Raw genomic sequence first — 19369 nt, 5'->3', positions numbered from 1 at the left:
AGACTCGATGGGCAGAATGGCCTAATTCTACACCTATAACTTGTGAACTTGTGAACTTGTAAATGAAGCAAGTCAGCCAATGGTGTCATAAAAGGTATTTTATTACCTCTGTAAATATTTCAACAAGATGAAATTATCTTTTCCAGAGCAACAATCTAGAAGTCCCTCATGCGCCTGAAAGACCCGATGGTGGAGTTGTAGCCCCCCCAGTCATTGTATCTCCTGTACTCCCCGGGTCTCATGAAGTACTGTCGGCCTCTGTAGCTGGGCTGTTCATAGAAGGTCCAGTAACCATCCGTCACTTGGCAGGAGTGGATGTCACGGTAACGGAAACGATCGTAGACGGAGGGACAGTCGTCCATGAATTCCATCGTCTGTCCTCCAAACTCAGGCCTCTCGTAAATCTTCATCCTGTAGTTGGACCCTCGGTACTGGAATGGAAAGAAGGCAGATTTAGCCGTGATGTTTTAAAGATAGTTTTACCTCTAGTGGGAGGAATGGCTGGTGTTGGATTATGCACTTAACGTGCACCGAAGCTGAATCAATTCTTAGATTGGTTATTGACTTCAATGGGAAATAAAATCAGCACTCTGGTGTCGGGATAATAGCCTCTTCTTGAATGTCACAAAAACGAAGGAGCTGATTATAGACTTTAGAAGGGCTCAACATCCGAGGACGTACACGCCACTGGAGTTAAATGGGATTACTGTGGATAGGGTGAGCAGCTTTAAATACCTGGGAGTCCACATCACAGAGGATCTGACATGGACAACACACATTGCCGCACTGGTGAGTAAGGCAAAGCAGCGCCTTTACCACCTCAGACAGTTGAGGAAATTCAGAGTGTCTCTGAGGATCCTTCAGTGCTTCTACTCTGGGGCTGTAGAGAGCATCCTGTCTGGCAACATCACAGTCTGGTTTGGGAACAGCTCTGCCCAGGACAGGAAGGCCCAGAGAGTAGTGCGTTCGGCAGAATGCACCATGGGAACTACACTCGTCCCCCTGCAGGACCTATACATCAGGAGGTGCAGATCCAGAGCCAGCAACATTATGGGGGACCCCTGCCACCCTAGTAACGGACTGTTCCAGCTGCTACAGTCAGGAAAACGCCTCCGCTGTCACGCTGTGAAAACAGAGAGGATGAGATGGAGTTTCTTCCCACAGGCCATCAGGACTGTTAACTATTATAACTCCAGGGACTAAATTTTCTTCTCTGTATTAATTTTAATTTATATGCTGTAATTGTAATTTTTTTGCACAATCTGCAGGCATTGCCACTTTCATTTCACTGCACATCGTGTATGTGTATGTGACAAATAAACTTGACTTGGTGTTGTTTCAAATGAGTGTGTACGCAAGAGAAAATACTTATGAATCCTGCACTTTACACCCACCCTCCAGTAGCTGAGCTCCATCCATGGACCCACATCAAACGCCAAGTACCGAAAACTAAATCCCCTGAGGAAAAAATGGAAACTCACGTGGGGGTAGGTACGGCAGGACCTGATGTTGTCGTTGAATCCCATCCAGCGCTGGTAGTCAGGATACTCCCCCCTGTTCAGGACATACTGGTACCCCATGTAGTTGGGTTTCTCGTACGCCACCCACCAGTCACTGTCCACACGGATGGAGTTACAGCGGCTGAAGTAAGAGGACAGATCAGCACAGTCAGTGCTGCACTCATAGTGCCGGCCCTGGAAGTTCCTGTCCTCGTAGAAGATGATCTGTGGGGAGAAACAGACTTTTTGGTAAATAAATGGAGAAATGAGGAATCACACAATGACAAATTCTAACTATGTAGAAATGCTCAGTTGCCCTCCTTGCCTTTCCCATTTTAGCCTTGGTAACTGGTCGAATGCTTCACAGCTTTGTATCGCTCGGTATTTATGTGCTGGGCAGAAATCCCTTCCTTTGTTATTCTAATGAAACAGGACTAAAAATCAGCAAAAGCCAACAAAATGCATGTTCCATACATTGTGGAAACCCTAGTGAAAGACACCTGACGTGTCATTCGTTCTTTCTCTTTTTGCCTTTGTGTCATTTTGATTGTGTTTAAAAATGTAACAGCGTCAACTGTGCAGCTTATTCTGCCGGAACTTCAGAGAAAAGGACTTGCTTTTGCCTTTAATTGCTGATTTGGGAGGCTCTTGGGCAATCCATGGAATAGAACCTCTGGCACATAGGGTTCCATGGGGCAATTTTGCTTCCTCTGCGATGGAAGGGAAATCCATTACGTTCTGTGATCACCCTTGGAATATCTGTGACAGGTTTCTCTATCCAAGTTATTGATCAAACAAATGAAGGCACAGACTGCAGATGCTGGAATCTAGCACAAAACACCAGGTCCCTGGACGAACAGCAGGCAGTGAAGAAAGCTAATGGCATGTTGGCCTTCATAACAAGAGGATTTGAGTACAGGAGCAAATAAATCCTTCTGCAGTTGTACAGAAACATAGAAAAACATAGAAAATAGGTGCAGGAGGAGCCATTCGGCCCTTCGAGCCAGCACCACCGTTCATTGTGATCATGGCTGATCATCCACAATAGGGCCCTGGTGAGACCACATCTGGAGTATTGTGTGCAGTTTTGGTCTCCTAATTTGAGGAAGGACGTCCTTGCTATTGAGGCAGTGCAGCATAGATTCACGAGGTTGATCCCTGGGATTAACCCCGTGAGGAAAGATTGGAAAGACTGGGCTTGTGTTCACTGGAGTTTGGAAGGATGAGAGGGGATCTTATAGAGACGTATAAAATTATAAAAGGGCTAGACAAGCTAGATGCAGGAAAAATGTTCCCAATGTTTTGGGGAGTCCAGTACCAGGGGCCACAGTCTAAGAATAATGGGGAGGTCATTTAAAACCGAGGTGAGAAGAAACTTTTTCACCCAGAGAGTTGTGAATTTGTGGAATTCTCTGCCACAGAAGGCAGTGGAAGCCAAATCACTGGATGGATTTAAAAGAGTTAGATACTCTAGGGGCTAGTGGAATCAAGGGATATGGGGAGAAGGCAGGCACGGGTTAAGATTGTGGATGGTCAGACATGATCACAATGAATGGCTTGAAGGGCAAAATGGCCTCCTCCTGCACCTATTTTCTATGTTTCTATGTTTCTATTAACTCAGCAGGTCAAGTAGCATCTGTGGCAGCATGGGGTTTAAGTTGACGATTTGGGTGGAGAAGCTGCAATCTTTCCTGTTCCCTCACAGTTCAGATACAGGTTCTTGACTCTGGAAGGAGGAGGAAGGAGATGAGGAAAAATCTCTTTAGTCAGAGGGTGGTGAATTTCTGTGAAATTTGGTGCTGGCTCGAAGGGCCAAATGGCCTCCTCCTGCACCTGTTTTCTATGCTTCTATGTTTCTATGACTGTTTCCATGCTCTGTGACTCAATGACTCTATGACGCTATGACTCTCCACCCACTAGTCTTTGACATATCCTACCTGGAGAGGTGGAGGTTATGCACAGGTGTGTGGAACTAACAGGCAAAGAGTGCACAGGTGAGTGGAACTAACTTAGGCAAAGAGTGCACAGGTGTGTGGAACTAACAGGCAAAGTGTGCACAGGTGAATGGAACTAACTTAGGCAAAGTGTGCACAGGTGAATGGAACTAACTTAGGCAAAGTGTGTACAGGTGAGTGGAACTAACAGGCAAAGTGTGTACAGGTGAGTGGAACTAACAGGCAAAGTGTGCACAGGTGAGTGGAACTAACTTAGGCTAAGAGGTTGGAATGGGCGATTTGGGCCAATGGGCCTGTTTCCATGCTGGAATATTTCTCTGACTCTGTGAATATGTAGGATAGCATTTATAATCAAATTCATTGTGTCTTATTTGCATCACTTTGCTTTGCATACCAATAAAACACTTCCAGATAAACCCATGACAGTAGATTTGAAAGTTTGAAAAGGCTGATGAAGCTGATTTTCTTTTCTGTCAAAATGTCACAGCTATTACAGCCAGCCCTGTAAAAGGTGATTCCTGTGTTACCCCTGAGAAGTGAAGGTTTATTTGCACAATGTTAACGTTGTGCTGACGTGCCAAATTATGTTCATTAAGAGAGCTGATGGATGAACTTGTGTCATTTATGTCCATTTATTTCAAGAGGGCTACAATACATAAACAGGGATGTAATGCTGAGGCTGTATAAGGCGCTAGTCAGGCCGCATTTGGAATATTGTGAGCAATTTTGGGCACCATATCAGAGGAAGGATGTGCTGGCTCTGGAGAGGGTCCAGAGGAGGTTTACAAGAATGATCCCAGGAATGAGTGGGTTAACATATGATGAGCGTTTGTCAGCACTGGGCCTGTACTCACTGGAGTTTAGAAGGATGAAGGGGGACCTCATTGAAACTTACAGAATAATGAAAGGCTTGGATAGAGTGGATGTGGAGAGGATGTTTCCACTAGTGGGAGAGTCTAGGACCAGAGATCACAGCCTCAGAATTAAAGGACGTTCCTTTAGGAAGGAGATGAGGAGAAATTTCTTTAGTCAGAGGGTGGTGAATCTGTGGAATTCTTTGCCACAGAAGGACGTGGAGGCCAAGTCAGTGGAAATATTTAAGGCAGAGATAGATAGATTCTTGATTAGTGCGGGTGTCAGGGGTTATGGGGAGAAGGCGGGAGAATGGGGTTAAGATGGAAAGATAGATCAGAGATAGACCAACCCATGATTGAATGGTGGAGTAGACTTGATGGGCCGAATGGCCAGAAACCCAGCCGGTGTTTCCGATCTGGATTGTAATGAGCAGCTTGTTTGCAATGCTGGTGCCATGGGACAGTGACATGGCAGCTGGTGCAGTTCTCTCACAGCTACACCAACCCAAGCTTAGGCCCAATGATGTAAATATGGAGTCTGCATTTTTCCCCTTCAACCATTTAGCTTTCTGCTGGTGCTCAGACTTACACTCACATTCTACAAGTGTTGCCACAATCATCATGGGTCAAAAAGGTGGCAGAGTGACACAGCAGTAGAGCTGGTGCCTTACTACGACAGAGAACCACGTTCAATCCTGACTACAGGTGCTGACTGTAGGGATTTGCACAGTTCTCCTAGTGACTGCGTGGGTTTTCTCCGGGTGTACCGGTTTCACAGGTTCAAAGGTCTGTCTATTGTCACGTGTGCCAATTAAGGTACAGTGAAACTCCAATGACCATACAGCCATACTAAAAAAAAGCAACAAAACGCACAAGTACATAAAAGTTAACATAAACATTCACCACAGCAGATTCCCCACATTCCTCACTGTGATGGAAGGCAATAAAGTCTAATCTACTTCCTCTTTATTCTCCTGAGGTCGGGGCAGTCGAACCATCCATCGGGGCGATCGAAGATCCCGCGTCGGGGCGATCCAAGCTCCCTCGTTGGGGCGGTTGAGGCTCCTGCGACCTAGAGCTCCCGAAGTCGGTCTCTAACCAGAGACCGCCAGCTCCACGATGTTAAAGTCCCGCAGGCTCCCGCAGTTGGAGCTCAGAGGTCGATCCCCGACAGGGACCGCCAGCTCCACGATGTTAAGTCCTGCAGGCTCCCGCAGTTGGAGCTACCCGAGGTCGGTCTCCAACAGAGGCCGCCAGCTCCACAATGTTAGGCTGCAGTGCGGATCGAGATACGATACGGAAAAAAATCACATCTCCGTCAAGGTAAGAGATTAAAAAGTGTTTCTCCCCCCCCCCCCCCCCACATAAAACAAGCTAAAGAACACTAAAACATACATTTAACACATATTAAAAAACAACAAAGAAGGAAGGGATGAGACAGACTGTTGGCGAGGTGGCCATTGTGGCGCCACCCGGTGGTACAGGTTTCTATCATCATTTCACAGACTTTCCACAGATGTCTGACGAATCTTATAGAATTTTTCGAGGATGTAACTAGTAGAGTGGATAAGGGAGAACCAGTGGATGTGTTATATCTGAACTTTCAGAAGGCTTTCGACAAGGTCCCACATAAGAGATTAGTATGCAAACTTAAAGCACACGGTATTGGGGATTCAGTATTGATGTGGACAGAGAACTGGCTGGCAGACAGGAAGCAAAGAGTAGGAATAAACGGGTCCTTTTCGGAATGGCAGGCAGTGATTAGTGGGGTACCGCAAGGCTCAGTGCTGGGACCCCAGTTATTTACAATATATATTAATGATTTGGACGAGGGAATTGAATGCAACATCTCTAAGTTTGCGGATGACACGAAGCTGGGTGGCAGTGTTAGCTGTGAGGTGGATGCTAGGAGGCTGCAGAGTGACTTGGATAGATTAGGAGAGTGGGCAAATGCATGGCAGATGCAGTATAATGTGGATAAATGTGAGGTTATCCACTTTGGTGGCAAGAACAGGAAAGCAGACTATTATCTGAATGGTGGCCAATTAGGAAAAGGGGAGATGCAAAGTGACCTGGGTGTCGTGGTGCGCCAGTCATTGAAAGTAGGCATGCAGGTGCAGCAGGCAGTGAAGAAAGCGAATGGTATGTTGGCATTCATAGCGAAGGGATTTGAGTATAGGAGCAGGGAGGTTCTGCTGCAGTTGTACAGGGCATTGGTGAGACCACACCTGGACTATTGTGTACAGTTTTGGTCTCCTAATCTGAGGAAAGACATTCTTGCCATAGAGGGAGTACAGAGAAGGTTCACCAGATTGATTCCTGGGATGGCAGGACTTTCATATGAAGAAAGACTTTATAGACTCGGCTTGTACTCGCTGGAATTTAGAAGATTGAGGGGGGATCTTATAGAAACTTACAAAATTCTTAAGGGGTTGGATAGGCTAGATGCAGGAAGATTGTTCCCGATGTTGGGGAAGTCCAGAACAAGGGGTCACAGTTTAAGGATAAGGGGGAAGTCTTTTAGGACCGAGATGAGAGTTTTTTTTCACACAGAGTGGTGAATCTGTGGAATTCTCTGCCACAGAAGGTAGTTGAGGCCAGTTCATTGGCTATATTTAAGAGGGAGTTAGATGTGGCCCTTGTGGCTAAAGGGATCAGGGGGTATGGAGAGAAGGCAGGTACGGGATACTGAGTTGGATGATCAGCCATGATCATATTGAATGGCGGTGCAGGCTCGAAGGGCCGAATGGCCTACTCCTGCACCTATTTTCCATGTTTCTATGTTTTACTTTACTTTAGACTTTACTCTAGACAAGCAGTCGGGGAACAGGCCCTTCGGCCCACTGAGTCCGTGACTTCCGTCATTTACACATTTAGACCCATGTGTACGTTCAGTGTGCTTCATCAGGCTACTCAGAAGTGTTGAGAGTTCAGTGAGAGGCCTACGCTTGGTCTTGGAAAGTAAACAGGATCAGCTGAAATCCTGTCTTAAATACTCCACGTCAGGTGTCCATGACTACTCTGGATTATTTCATGGGAATTCAATTCAACAAGGTTCATAATGATCAAGTGAAAGACATTTTATTTCGACTCACCAATGATTCTAACCGATAACATTATGATTTTTGAGAAGAATTTTGACAACTCCATATGTGGTAGAGTTGCTGCCTTACAGCGCCAGAGACCCAGATTGGATCCCGACTACGGGTGCTGTCTGTACGGAGTTTGAACGTTCTCCCCGTGACCATGTGGGTTATTTCCAGGATCTTTGGTATCCACTCACACTCCAAAGACGTGCAGGTTTGTTGGTTAATTGACTTGGTATAAATGTAAATTGTGCCTAGTGGGTGTAGGCTAGTGTTAGTGTGCAGGGATCACTGGTTGGCGCGGATTAGGTGGGCCGAAGGACCTGTTTCCGCACTGTTAATAATTATATTAAACTAAACATATGCCTGAAAGACCCCGTGGTTGAGTTGCTGGCCATCCCAGTCACTGTATCCCCTATATTTTTCAGGTCTCTGGGAGTGCTGATAGCCTCTGTAGTTGGGCAGCTCATAAAAGATCTAGTCATCATCCATCCCCATCAGGAGGGAGGGTCACAGGAGCAGAAATGACCATAAACTGAGAGGGACAGTAGTCCACACATTCCACCATCTTCCCTCCAAAGTCAGACCACTTGTTCATCCATGCCCTGTAATTCTCCTAGGCTTGTAGACTCCTCAGACAGCTCCTTCGAAATGTACGACCTTTAGACCAAGGGTGGCAAAGACATGGGAACACCATCGCCTGCAAGTGGTCCTCCAAGGGTAACCCCATCTTGACCTGGAGTCTGAAGAAGGGTCACGACCCGAAACGTCGCCCGTTCCTTCTCTCCACAGATGCTGCCTGTCCCGCTGAGTTACTCCAGCTTTGTGTGTGTGTCTTTGACTTGGAAATCTATCCGCAATCCTTCCCCATCACTGGGTCAATGTCCTGGAAGTCTCTCTCCCAACAGCGTTGTGGGTGTACACAGACATCGAGGGCGGTAGTGGTTCAAGACAGCAGCTCGCCAGCACCTTCTCAAAGCCAAGTAGATCTGGGCAATTCATTGCTGACAGCCCATGAAGCCCACACCCCTCGAATGGTAAAGGTCTAGGCAATGTGCTTGGCGGTTCCTAACAAGCTGTGTCTTTCTTTATCATTACCACCTGTGGGGTCTTGATCACCCCCACCAATGTTACTCTTCCTTGATCTTTCTTTCATTTACTTTTTTGATTAAAAACTAAACTGCTGGAGGAACTGAGCGGGTCAAGCAGGAGAAAGAGTAACTCAGCGGGCCAGACAGCATCTCTGGAGAAAAGGAAGAGACCATTCTTCAGAAGGAGAGTCAGGGGAAAGGGAAACGAGAGAAACAGCCTGAAGGGTCTCGACCCAAAACGTCACCCATTCCTTCTCTCCTCTGAGATGCTGCCTGACCCACTGAGTTACTCCAGCATTTTGTGTCTACCAGAGAGTTTAGAAGGTGATATTGAGAGATATTGCACAAATGAATAAATGATATGCAAAAAAGTAACGATGATAAAGGAAACAGGCCATTGTTAGCTGTGGGCTAGGTGAAAACGAGTGACCAACAATGAGACTCAACAAGACGACTTTGAAGATGGTGTGACTTGGGTGGGGGAGGGCGGAGAGAGAGGGGGGATGCTGAAGGGGGTGATTTGAAGTTAGAGAAATCAATATTCATGCAGGATGTACAGAGGCAAAGGGATAGACAATAGACAATACGTGCAGAAGGAGGCCATTTGGCCCTTCGAGCCAGCACCGCCATTCAATGTGATCATGGCTGATCATTCTCAAACAGTATCCCGTTCCTGCCATCTCCCCATACCCCCTGACTCCGCCATCCTTAAGAGCTCTATCTAGCTCTCTCTTGAATGCATTCAGAGAATTGGCCTCCACTGCCTTCTGAGGCCAAGAATTCCACAGATTCACAACTCTCTGATTGAAAAAGTTTTTCCTCATCTCCGTTCTAAATGGCCTACCTCTTATTCTTAAACTGTGGCCCCTTGTGCTGGACTCCCCCAACATTGGGAACATGTTTCCTGCCTCTAACGTGTCCAACCCCTTAATAATCTTATATGTTTCGATAAGATCCCCTCTCATCCTTCTAAATTACAGTGTATACAAGCCCAGCCGCTCCAGTCTTTCAACAATAGTCAATACCTGTAGTTGAGACTTTGCACCAGATGAGGGAGGTGCTGATGGGCAGATGGAGCCAGTGCAGGGGGAAGACGGGTAGACACAGATAAGGAGAGGGGGAAAGTGCAACTGGGTCCAGGTGGGGGAAAGGAGGATGGTAAGTGGAAGCAGAAGATGTGAAGATGCCGGCATTTGAGAAGTAAGAAAGGTGTAGCCGGACAAGGGATGGATCGGCACAAAACGCTGGAGTGACCTATCGAGACAGGCAGCATCTCTGGAGAGAAGGGATGGTTGGCGTTTGGAGCCGAGACCCTTCTTCAGTGATGGGCAGTTTCTCTGTGCATTCAGTTAACATACTTTTACCATGACACTATCCACATTTTTCCAAGCTCTGACTCAAACTGGAGGTAATCCTTTATCACACACTGGTCACTATAATCACTACTCTGAAGTCCATACGTTCAAAGGTTCATAAGTGATAGGAGCCATTCGGCCAATCAACTCCACTCCGCCATTTAATCATGGCTGATCGATCTCTCCCTCTCAGCCCCATTTTCCCGCCTTCTCCCCAGAGCCCCTGACACCCTGTGGCCTTGCCTTTCAACTCTATCCTTCTCAATTCCTCCTGCTCCCCCCTTGCACAAACAGTCTTGGTATGCATTCATACCAATGCCTAGACTGCCCATTCAAGCTCCACTCTGCTTCTACAACAGTCATCATTTCAACATTCAGGGACTGACCCAGCCGACCAATGAAATGTGCTGTTGCTCACTGAGATGGAACAGATCAGGAAGAGCACAAGTCTCACCTGGTGCCCTGTTTGTTTTAGATTTATTTAGAGATACAGCGCGGAAACAGGCCCTTCGGCCCACCGGGTCCGCGCCGCCCAGCGATCCCCGCACACTAACACAATCCTACACCAACTAGGGACAATTTTTACATTTACCCAGTCAATTAACCTACATACCTGTACGTCTTTGGAGTGTGGGAGGAAACCGAAGATCTCGGAGAAAACCCACGCAGGTCACCGGGAGAACGTACAAACTCCGTACAGACGGCGCCCGTAGTCAGGATCGAACCTGAGTCTCCGGCGCTGCATTCGCTGTAAGGCGGCAACTCTACCGCTGTGCCACCGTGCCGCCCGGCCCTGGTCATTGGTCCTCTCTCAATCAACAAACAAGATAGACACAAAAAGCTCGTGGCCCGGTGAAATGGAAACACTAGTGACCACAGATGCTGGAATCGTAAGTAAAACACTAAAGTGCTGGTGGAACTCAGCGGATCAGGCAGCATCAGTGGAGGGGATGGACAGACTAAAGAAGGGTCCTGACCATGATCGTCATCTGACCATTTCCCTCCACTGATCTTGCATCACCCACCACTTTGTGTTTTGCCCCTGATTCCAGCATCTACACTTTTGTGGTGTCTCAGGTTGTTACTCATGAGGGGGTGTGGGAAGGAACTGCAGATGCTGGTTTTCACCGAACATAAAGACAAAAATGCTGGAGTAACTCAGCGGGTCAGGCAGCATCTCTGGAGAGAAGGAATGGCCGACGTTTCGGGTCGAGACCCTTCTTCAGACCCAACAAACAAACTACGATGTCCTGCTCCTCATTCCCCAATGTTATTCCTCCAGAAACCCAAGTGATCACAATCTGCCTGCCGCTGAGATCTGATATCAAAAGTCATTGATTGCATGTAAATCACCCGGAAATCTTCTGCCAATATGACAAGTGGTGACAAGTAACGTGGCCATATGAGCATTTCAAAAGTGAGTTTGTAGGAAGGAACTGCAGATGCTGGTTTAAACCGAAGATAGACACAAAATGCTGGAGTATCTCAGCAGGATGCTTTCAAGAGAGAGCTAGATAGATCTCTTAAAGATAGCGGAGTCAGGGGGTATGGGGAGAAGGCAGGAACGGGGTACTGATTGTGGATGATCAGCCATGATCACATTGAATGGCGGTGCTGGCTCAAAGGGCCGAATGGCCTCCTCCTGCACCTATTGTCTATTGTCTATTGGGACAGGCAGCATCTCTGGAGAGAAGGAATGGGTGACGTTTCGGGTCAAGACTCTTCGTCTGACTCCAGACTGAACCGAAACATCACACATTCCATCTCTCCAGAGATGCTGCCTGTCCCACTGAGTTACTCCAACATTTTGTCTCTATCAAAAGTAAATTTGTCCATTTTCCTGTATAAATTCTTATAGAGTAAAAGATAATTAGCAGAGATGAGGGCAGACTTTTTCCAGTGACAGGTTAGCTGGACATGAATCATTTGCTATCCAAGATTTTCCTTGCATTGCTTCCCATTGACTATGGAATACAAGCTCGGAGCGGTGGGCTTTGGTGAGGTTTAAAAGTTTGTGTTAATGTTCTCTGGTTTGTTTTGTGTGGGGGGTGGGGGAGGGGGGAGGGGGAAACGCTTTTTCAATCCCTTACCTTGCCGGAGATGCGATTGTTTTGCGGATCGTATCTCCGGTCGCTCTGCGGCCTAACATCGTGGAGCTGGAGGCCTTGCCTGGGACTGACGTTTGAGCCCCACCGCGGGGCATGGACTTACCATCTGACCCTGCGATCCCTTGCCTGGGATCGATGCTCCAACCGCGGCCTGCGGACTTTAACATCAAGGAGCTCGCAGTCTCGGGTTCAGACCGGTCGGGAGCTCCAAGCTGCACGACGTTCGACAAGCCCCGACCCGGGGTAGATCTCCCAGCGTGGGGGAGCTGAGATCCCCCCCGATGCAGGAGCTTGATCGCCCCGACGAGGAAGGCCCACCGCCGGCTACGGGAATCAAGATCGTCCCGTCAACGGAAGGTTCGAGGCCCCCGACCGCTGGAGGACAAAGAAGGGAGAGATTGAACTTTTGTTCGCCTTCCATCACAGTGAGGAATGTGGAGGAGGCACTGTGGTGGATGTTCATGTTAAATGTATTTTGTGTGTCCTGTTGCTTTTTATTGGTATGACTGTACGGCAAATGAAATTCCTCGTATGTTGCAAAACATACTTGGCTAATAAAGTATGATTGTGATTGTGATAAATGGAATTTATCTCAAACACGTGTAAAGTATTGCACTTTGCTTAGTTAAACGCAAAGATACTAGAGGAGCAAGATGGGCCACTCCGTCTAAATCGCCTATACTGAAGTGTAGTACGCAAAGGAGCGTGACGTCCGCCATTTTAGTAAGCAAAGCCCACCGTTCGCTCTGCCTCTCGCAGTGTAATCAGTGTTTTGGGGGAACAGTGTGTGTGATGATCCCATTAAAATACTGGACTTATCTCATCTATCAACTCACAGATTTTTGTTTTTAAATGTTTCTGCAAGTTTCTGCCTACTAAAATGGCGCCGTAACATACTACGTTTTTTAGGGTCGAGTAGTCTATCTTGCTCTGCTCTATTATCTTTGGTTAAACTGTGGCAGAAATTAACTTAGAGGGAAATTAAAGGAAAAGCGGAGACTTCGAGGTTTGCTTCAAGAGACTTTATTGCATGATATCATGGAGAGATGGTGGCAGTTAACTGCACACCAGTTCTCTGACTTCACAGCACGTCAAGGCATCACGTACACAGCAAGAGTGTTACCGAAGAAACCAAGTGGTACAAGTATATAATTCAGTCTGAAGAAGGGTCTCGACCCGAAACGTCACCCATTCCTTCTCTCCCGAGATGCTGCCTGACCCACTGAGTTGCTCCAGCATTTTGTGTCTACCAAGTGGTACAAGTATATAATTCCCTGAAAGTGCTGGCAGGGGGAGATAATGAAGATATCATTCAGCACGTTTTCCATCATTGGTCAGTGCATTGTGTGCAGGATTTGGGACATTGTGTTAAAGTTGTGCAGGTCGTCAGTGAGACCACACCGAGAACATTGGCTCGATTCTAGTCTTCAGCTATAAGGCCACAAGGTCATAAGGAATAGTTGTAGAATTAGGCCATTCGGCCCATCAAGTCTACTCCGCCATTCAATGATGGCTGATCTATCTCTCCCTCCTAACCCCATTCTCCTGCCTTCTCCCCATAACCTCTGACACCCGTACTAATCAAATGGCTCAAGCACAAGCAAATATGATTGGTGTTAAGGTTATATTCGCGCTATTAGACAATAAAACACATTAGTCACCTTAAGTAAGTAACAAACCTTTTTACCAACACATGCGGGTGTGGGAGAGCAGCCCCGAGTATGGCTACATACTCGCTGTCCATCATGGTCCCACTCAAAGGTACGATATAAAGCTGTGCTTATTTTTACCTGGGGGGAGGTTCCTACCTATTTCATCATCAGCACCTTTAAAGCCCCCCTCGTGCTAGGACCAGCTTGGACCAGTTCAGACCTGTTCGGACCTGATCCTCTACATGTACAGTTCCGAAACTCCTTCATTAGCCTATCTCAAGCTAATAATAACGACCTTATTCTGGGACTTTAGTCTTTATTTTGGAAGTTTTCCATTAAAGAATGGAACATATGTATTCATTCTGCCACAGGTTTGACATAGTGCTGCAACTGGTAACACTACTGCCTCAGAGTTGTCTGTGTGGAGTTTGTACATCCTCTCCATGACCCCTGAATGAGGGGGGACCCCATTGAAATATACAGAATAGTGAAAGGCCTGGATAGAGTGGGTATGGAGAGGATGTTTCCACTAGTGGGAGAGTCTGGGACCAGAGGTATTAGTCTCAGAATTAAAGGACGTTCCCTTAGGAAGAAGCTGAGGAGGACTTTCCTTTGTCAGAGGGTGGTGAATCTGTGGAATTCTTTGCCACTGAAGGCCGTGGGGGCCAAGTCAATGGATATTTTGAAGGCAGAGAGAGATAGATTCTTCATCCGCACTCGTGTCAGGGGTTAAGGGGAGAATTGGGTTAGGAGGGAGAGATAGATCAGCCATGATTGAATGGCAGAGTACACTTGATGGGCCGAATGGCCTAATTCTGCTCCTATCACTTATGACCTTATGACCCTGTGGGTTCTGTCCAGGTGTTCTGCTTTCCTTCAATATCTCAAAGATACATTACAAAATGACCCCAAGTGTGTATGTGAGTTAAATCCGGGAAGAAATGATGAGAATGTGTGGACTTTCCTGAAAATGGGATGAATGTAGGATTAGTCTAAATGGGTGGATAATGGTCAATGTGGACTCATTGAGCCAAGGGTATCTCTCTATAAGAAGAGCAGGTATCTAAAGTCATAACAATGTCAAATGCATCACTATTCTCTCAGCGGGGGAAGATGTCCTGATCAATTATTAACTACATTTGTAGTGTGCCTCAGAATAAAATTTATCTCCACATATACTAGTGATTGAAATTATAAGCCATCATGAGTTAAGATCAGTGTGTTTCAAAGTCTCTATATGAGGCTCGTACCATTTCTATTTTGCACAATTTTATAGGGATATCAAAATAAATGAATCATTTTGACAATAGTCTGGCAAAGAGTATTTTATTTTCTGAAATACTTCTTCAGAATAATATTGTTCTAGAAGTCCCTCATGCGCCTGAAAGACCCAATGGTGGAGTTGTAGCCCCCCCAGTCATTGTATTTCCTGTACTCCCCGGGTCTCATGAAGTACTGTCGGCCTTTGTAGTTGGGCTGTTCATAGAAGATCCAGTAACCATCCATCACTTGGCAGGAGTGAATGTCACGGTTACGGAAACGATCGTAGACGGAGGGACAGTCGTCCATGAATTCCATCGTCTGTCCTCCAAAGTCAGGCCTCTCGTAAATCTTCATCCTGTAGTTGTTCCCTCGGTACTGGAATGAAGGATAAAAACATGTCAAAGGTGCCTACATTAATAAAGAGATTATACCAAGCAAGTGGTAGCAAGCCCCAGTAATGATCAATTATAAATTACATTTCCAATATAGCGTTAATGAAGTCAAAGGAGCAAAGTGTATTTCTAGGAAAGAACTGCAGATGCTGGTTTAAATCGAAGGTAGACACAAAATGCTGGAGTAACTCAGCTGGTCAGGCAGCATCTCTGGAGAGAAGGAATGGGTGACGATTCGGGTCGAGACCCTTCTTCAGACTGATGTCAGGGGAGGGGGCGGGACAAAGATGGAATGTAGTTGGAGACAGGAAGACTAGTGGGAGAACTGGGAAGGGAGAGGGGATTGAGAGGGAAAGCAAGGGCTATCTGAAGTTAGAGAAGTCAATGTTCATACCGCTGGGGTGTAAACTACCCAAGCAAAATATGAGGTGCTGTTCCTCCAATTTGCGCTGGGCCTAACTCCGACAATGGAGGAGGCCCAGGACAGAAAGGTCAGATTGGGAATGGGAGGGGGCGTTAAAGTGTTTAGCATCCAGGAGATCAGGTTGGTTAAGACGGACTGAGCGGAGGTGTTCAGCGAAACGATCGCCGAGCCTGCGCTTGGTCTCGCCGATATACAGGAGTCCACACCTGGAACAGCGGATACAGTAGATGAGGTTGGAGGAGGTGCAGGTGAACCTCTGTCTCACCTGGAAAGACTGTCGGGGTCCTTGGATGGAGTTGAGGGGGGAGGTAAAGGGACAGGTGTTGCATCTTCTGCAGTTGCAGGGGAAAGTGCCTGGGCAGGGGGTGTTTTAGGTGGGAAGGGATGAGTTGACCAGGGAGTTACGGAGGGAACGGTCTCTGCGGAACGCAGAGAGGTGTGGAGATGGGAAGATGTGGCCAGTAGTGGGCTCCCGTTGGAGGTGGCGAAAGTGTTGGAGGATTATATGTTGTATGCGACGGCTGATGGGGTGGAAGGTGAGGACAAGGGGGACTCTGTCCTTGTTACGAATGGGGGGAGGGGGAGCAAGAGCGGAGCTGCGGGATATCGAGGAGGAAGTGTGTCTCTCCATGGACAGCAGATAAACTATGAACAATCATGGTTTAACATCAATGTGGTTCACAGTCTCAACATGAGGCTGTTGAGAATTTCATGAATATATAAAAGAAAATACATTTTGACTAATAATCACATGGACGTGGGGTGGCACAGTAGTGTGGGGTGGCCACACAGTGGCATAACGGTAGAGTTGCTGCCTCACAGCACCAGGGACCCGGGTTCGATCCCGACTACGGGCGCTGTCTGTACGGAATTTGTACGCTCTCCCTGTGACTGCGTGGGTTTTCTCCAGGTGCTTCAGTTTCCTCCCACACTCCAAAGACGTACAGGTCCATAGGTTCATTGGCTTTGGCTAAAATTGTAATTTGTTCCTCGTGTGTGTGGGATAGTGTTAGTGTACCGGGTGATCGCCAGTCGGCACGTTGGGCCAATGGGCCTGTTTCTGCACTCTAAAGTAAAGTCTAAAGTAAAGTCTAAAGAAAGGTATTTTAATGCATTTTCAATATAGTCATGTGAAAATACATCTTGCAGCAATAATGTCCTGATGTGACTATGGCTCAAGGTGTCTAGGTCAGTTTATTGGCCCATGTACCGATTAAGGTTCAGTGAAACTCAGATCAGGATTCATCTTTCACCTCCCTAAAAAGTAAGATAAATGATGGAAGTATATTCTGGAGTTCTGAGGATATCATTATTAAAAAGAATGAAGCTTACAGAATTTAATTCCATTTAGACATAGCATTCAGCGACTAATGTCTAACTTTTGTTAGATGTTTAGAAATGCAGATGCTGGTTTACACCGAAGATGGACACAAAATGCTGGAATAACTCAGTGGGACAGGCAGCATCTCTGGAGAGAAGGAATGGGTGATGTTTTGGGTCGAGACCCTTCTTCAGGTACAGACAAAGTGAACCAGGTGCCCTTGTAAGAATTTGCAGGTTGTGGGAGAGGGTAGAGGAGTAGGAATAAAAGAGTAGATGGCTCCAACATGAAGCTTCGATGGCCTCAATGAGTCAAACAACCATTCCACACTTTGACCCCACTTTGGTTCTGTGAAATTATTAAAAGGGCAAACTTCTGTAATCCAGTCTAGCGCAATTCAGTAAGTCTAGTTTAGAGATACATCATGGAAACAAGCCCACTGAGTCCGCACCGACCAGTGATCTCTGCACATTAACATTATCCTACACACACCAGCGACAATTTGCTATTTTACCAACCTACAAACCTGTACATCTTTGGAGTGTGGGAGGAAACCGAAGATCTCGGAGAAAACGCATGCAGGTCACGGGGAGAACGTACAAACTCCGTACAGACAGCGCCCATGGTCAGGATGGAACCTGGGTCTCTGACGCTGTAAGCAGCAACTCTAGCGATGAGCCACCAAGTTATGTCAATGTTTCATCATTAACCAAATGCTGCAGATATTCATGAAGATTCATGGTTCCAAAGGAAGCCATTCATCCTGTTGAGACCTTGCCAGTCAAAGTCCTTCACTGCCCAATTCCATGTTCCTGCTCTCTGTTTTATAGCACATCAAGTGACCATTTGAATGCAGTGAGAGCTTCTTTCGTTCTCTCTGTCACAACCACCCCCTCCCCTTTAGGACTGAGATGAGGAAAACCTTTTTCACCCAGAGAGGTGTGAATCTGTGGAATTCTCTGCCACAGAAGGCAGTGGAGGCCGATTCACTGGATGTTTTCAAGGGAGTGTTAGATATAGCTCTTAGGGCTAACTATATCAAGGGATATGGGGAGAAGGTAGGCACGGGTTACTGATTGTGGATGATCAGCCATGATTGATTTGAATGGCTCGATGGGCCGAATGGCCTCCTCCTGCACCTATTTTCTATGTAAGTCTCAAACCAAGGAAACAGGCCCACTAGAAAGCAACATCAGCAGGAATATGTCATTCAGTCCCTGTACCAGATTCACCACCTTCCTACGCTAACCTCACAGCCTTTCACAGCCAAACATCCACTGACCCAACACTTGATTCACTGGATGGATTTAAAAGAGAGTTAGATAGAGCTCTGGGGGCTAGTGGAATCAAGGGATATGGGGAGAAGGCAGGCACGGGTTACTGATTGTGGATGATCAGCCGTGATCACAATGAATGGCGGTGCGTACAGGCTCGAAGGGCCAAATGGCCTCCTCCTGCACTAATTTTCTATGTTTCTATGTTTACCTCAAAATGTAAGCTGGTAAATCTAGCTAACATATCAGCATAGCAAATTAGACAACGAGAAACATTTCCCCAAGAGATTGCTCACAAAAGCCCAAATGTTAGTGATTGGTGAGCACAGTTTCAAGTGGCCTGCAACAACGATCACAGACTGTAACTCACCTGGGGGTAGGTGCGACAGGACCTGATGTTGTCGTTGAAACCCATCCAGCGCTGGTAGTCAGGATACTCCCCCCTGTTCAGGACATACTGGTACCCCATGTAGTTGGGTCTCTCGTACGCCACCCACCAGTCACTGTCCACACGGATGGAGTTACAGCGGCTGAAGTAAGAGGACAGATCAGCACAGTCAGTGCTGCACTCATAGTGCCGGCCCTGGAAGTTCCTGTCCTCGTAGAAGATGATCTGTGGGGAGAAATAACATAGTTTGGGTCAGATTAGGAGGGGCACGATGTTTAAAGTATACTTCCCCAAATCAGATTTCCTCTTGCCTTTCCCATTTTAGTTCACAGTCAGTACCAATCTGTAGACTGCTGGTAGCTACAATTTGCCCTTTATATATCAGATAGAAAGGCCTTTCCAGCAATACCTTTGTAATGTAAATGATGCAGAACACAGGGTCAGATGAAAAAGCACAATATATAACACATGAATGCTGAAAAAGCAGCTGAGAGTACCTGATGCGTTTATTTTTCTTTTTGCAGCCACATCATTGTATATAAGCCTTTATCGTTTGACACTGGGAAATATTCTAGATTCTCAATAAAAAGGCACTGTGCTCAGATGTGTCATTGGATCATAGAAGTTCAGCAAGGAAACAGGCCCTTCAGCCCACAGAGTCCATACTGGCCATCAAGCACTCCTTTGCACTACAACTCCATTGATCT

At 46.7% G+C, this 19369-nt stretch overlaps 1 protein-coding gene and 1 pseudogene across 1 annotated transcript; both read right to left on the bottom strand.

The window, feature by feature from the left end:
• Positions 1-155: 155 nt before the first annotated feature.
• Positions 156-4928, bottom strand: LOC144596388 (gamma-crystallin S-1-like). Its single transcript, XM_078404636.1, has 4 exons — positions 4898-4928; positions 1825-1847; positions 1482-1724; positions 156-431 (listed from the first exon to the last, which is right to left on the bottom strand). Exons 1-4 carry the CDS (start codon positions 4926-4928, stop codon positions 156-158), a joined length of 573 nt encoding a protein of 190 aa, XP_078260762.1.
• Positions 4929-14962: 10034 nt separating this feature from the next.
• LOC144596386 (gamma-crystallin S-1 pseudogene) lies at positions 14963-18985 on the bottom strand (annotated as a pseudogene).
• Between the last annotated feature and the right edge of the window lie 384 nt (positions 18986-19369).

Source organism: Rhinoraja longicauda, chromosome 8 (assembly GCF_053455715.1).
Source record: "Rhinoraja longicauda isolate Sanriku21f chromosome 8, sRhiLon1.1, whole genome shotgun sequence".
Lineage (NCBI taxonomy): Eukaryota > Metazoa > Chordata > Chondrichthyes > Rajiformes > Arhynchobatidae > Rhinoraja > Rhinoraja longicauda.
Note: the sequence above shows the minus strand (reverse complement) of the source record. Positions and strands in the feature narration are given on the sequence as shown.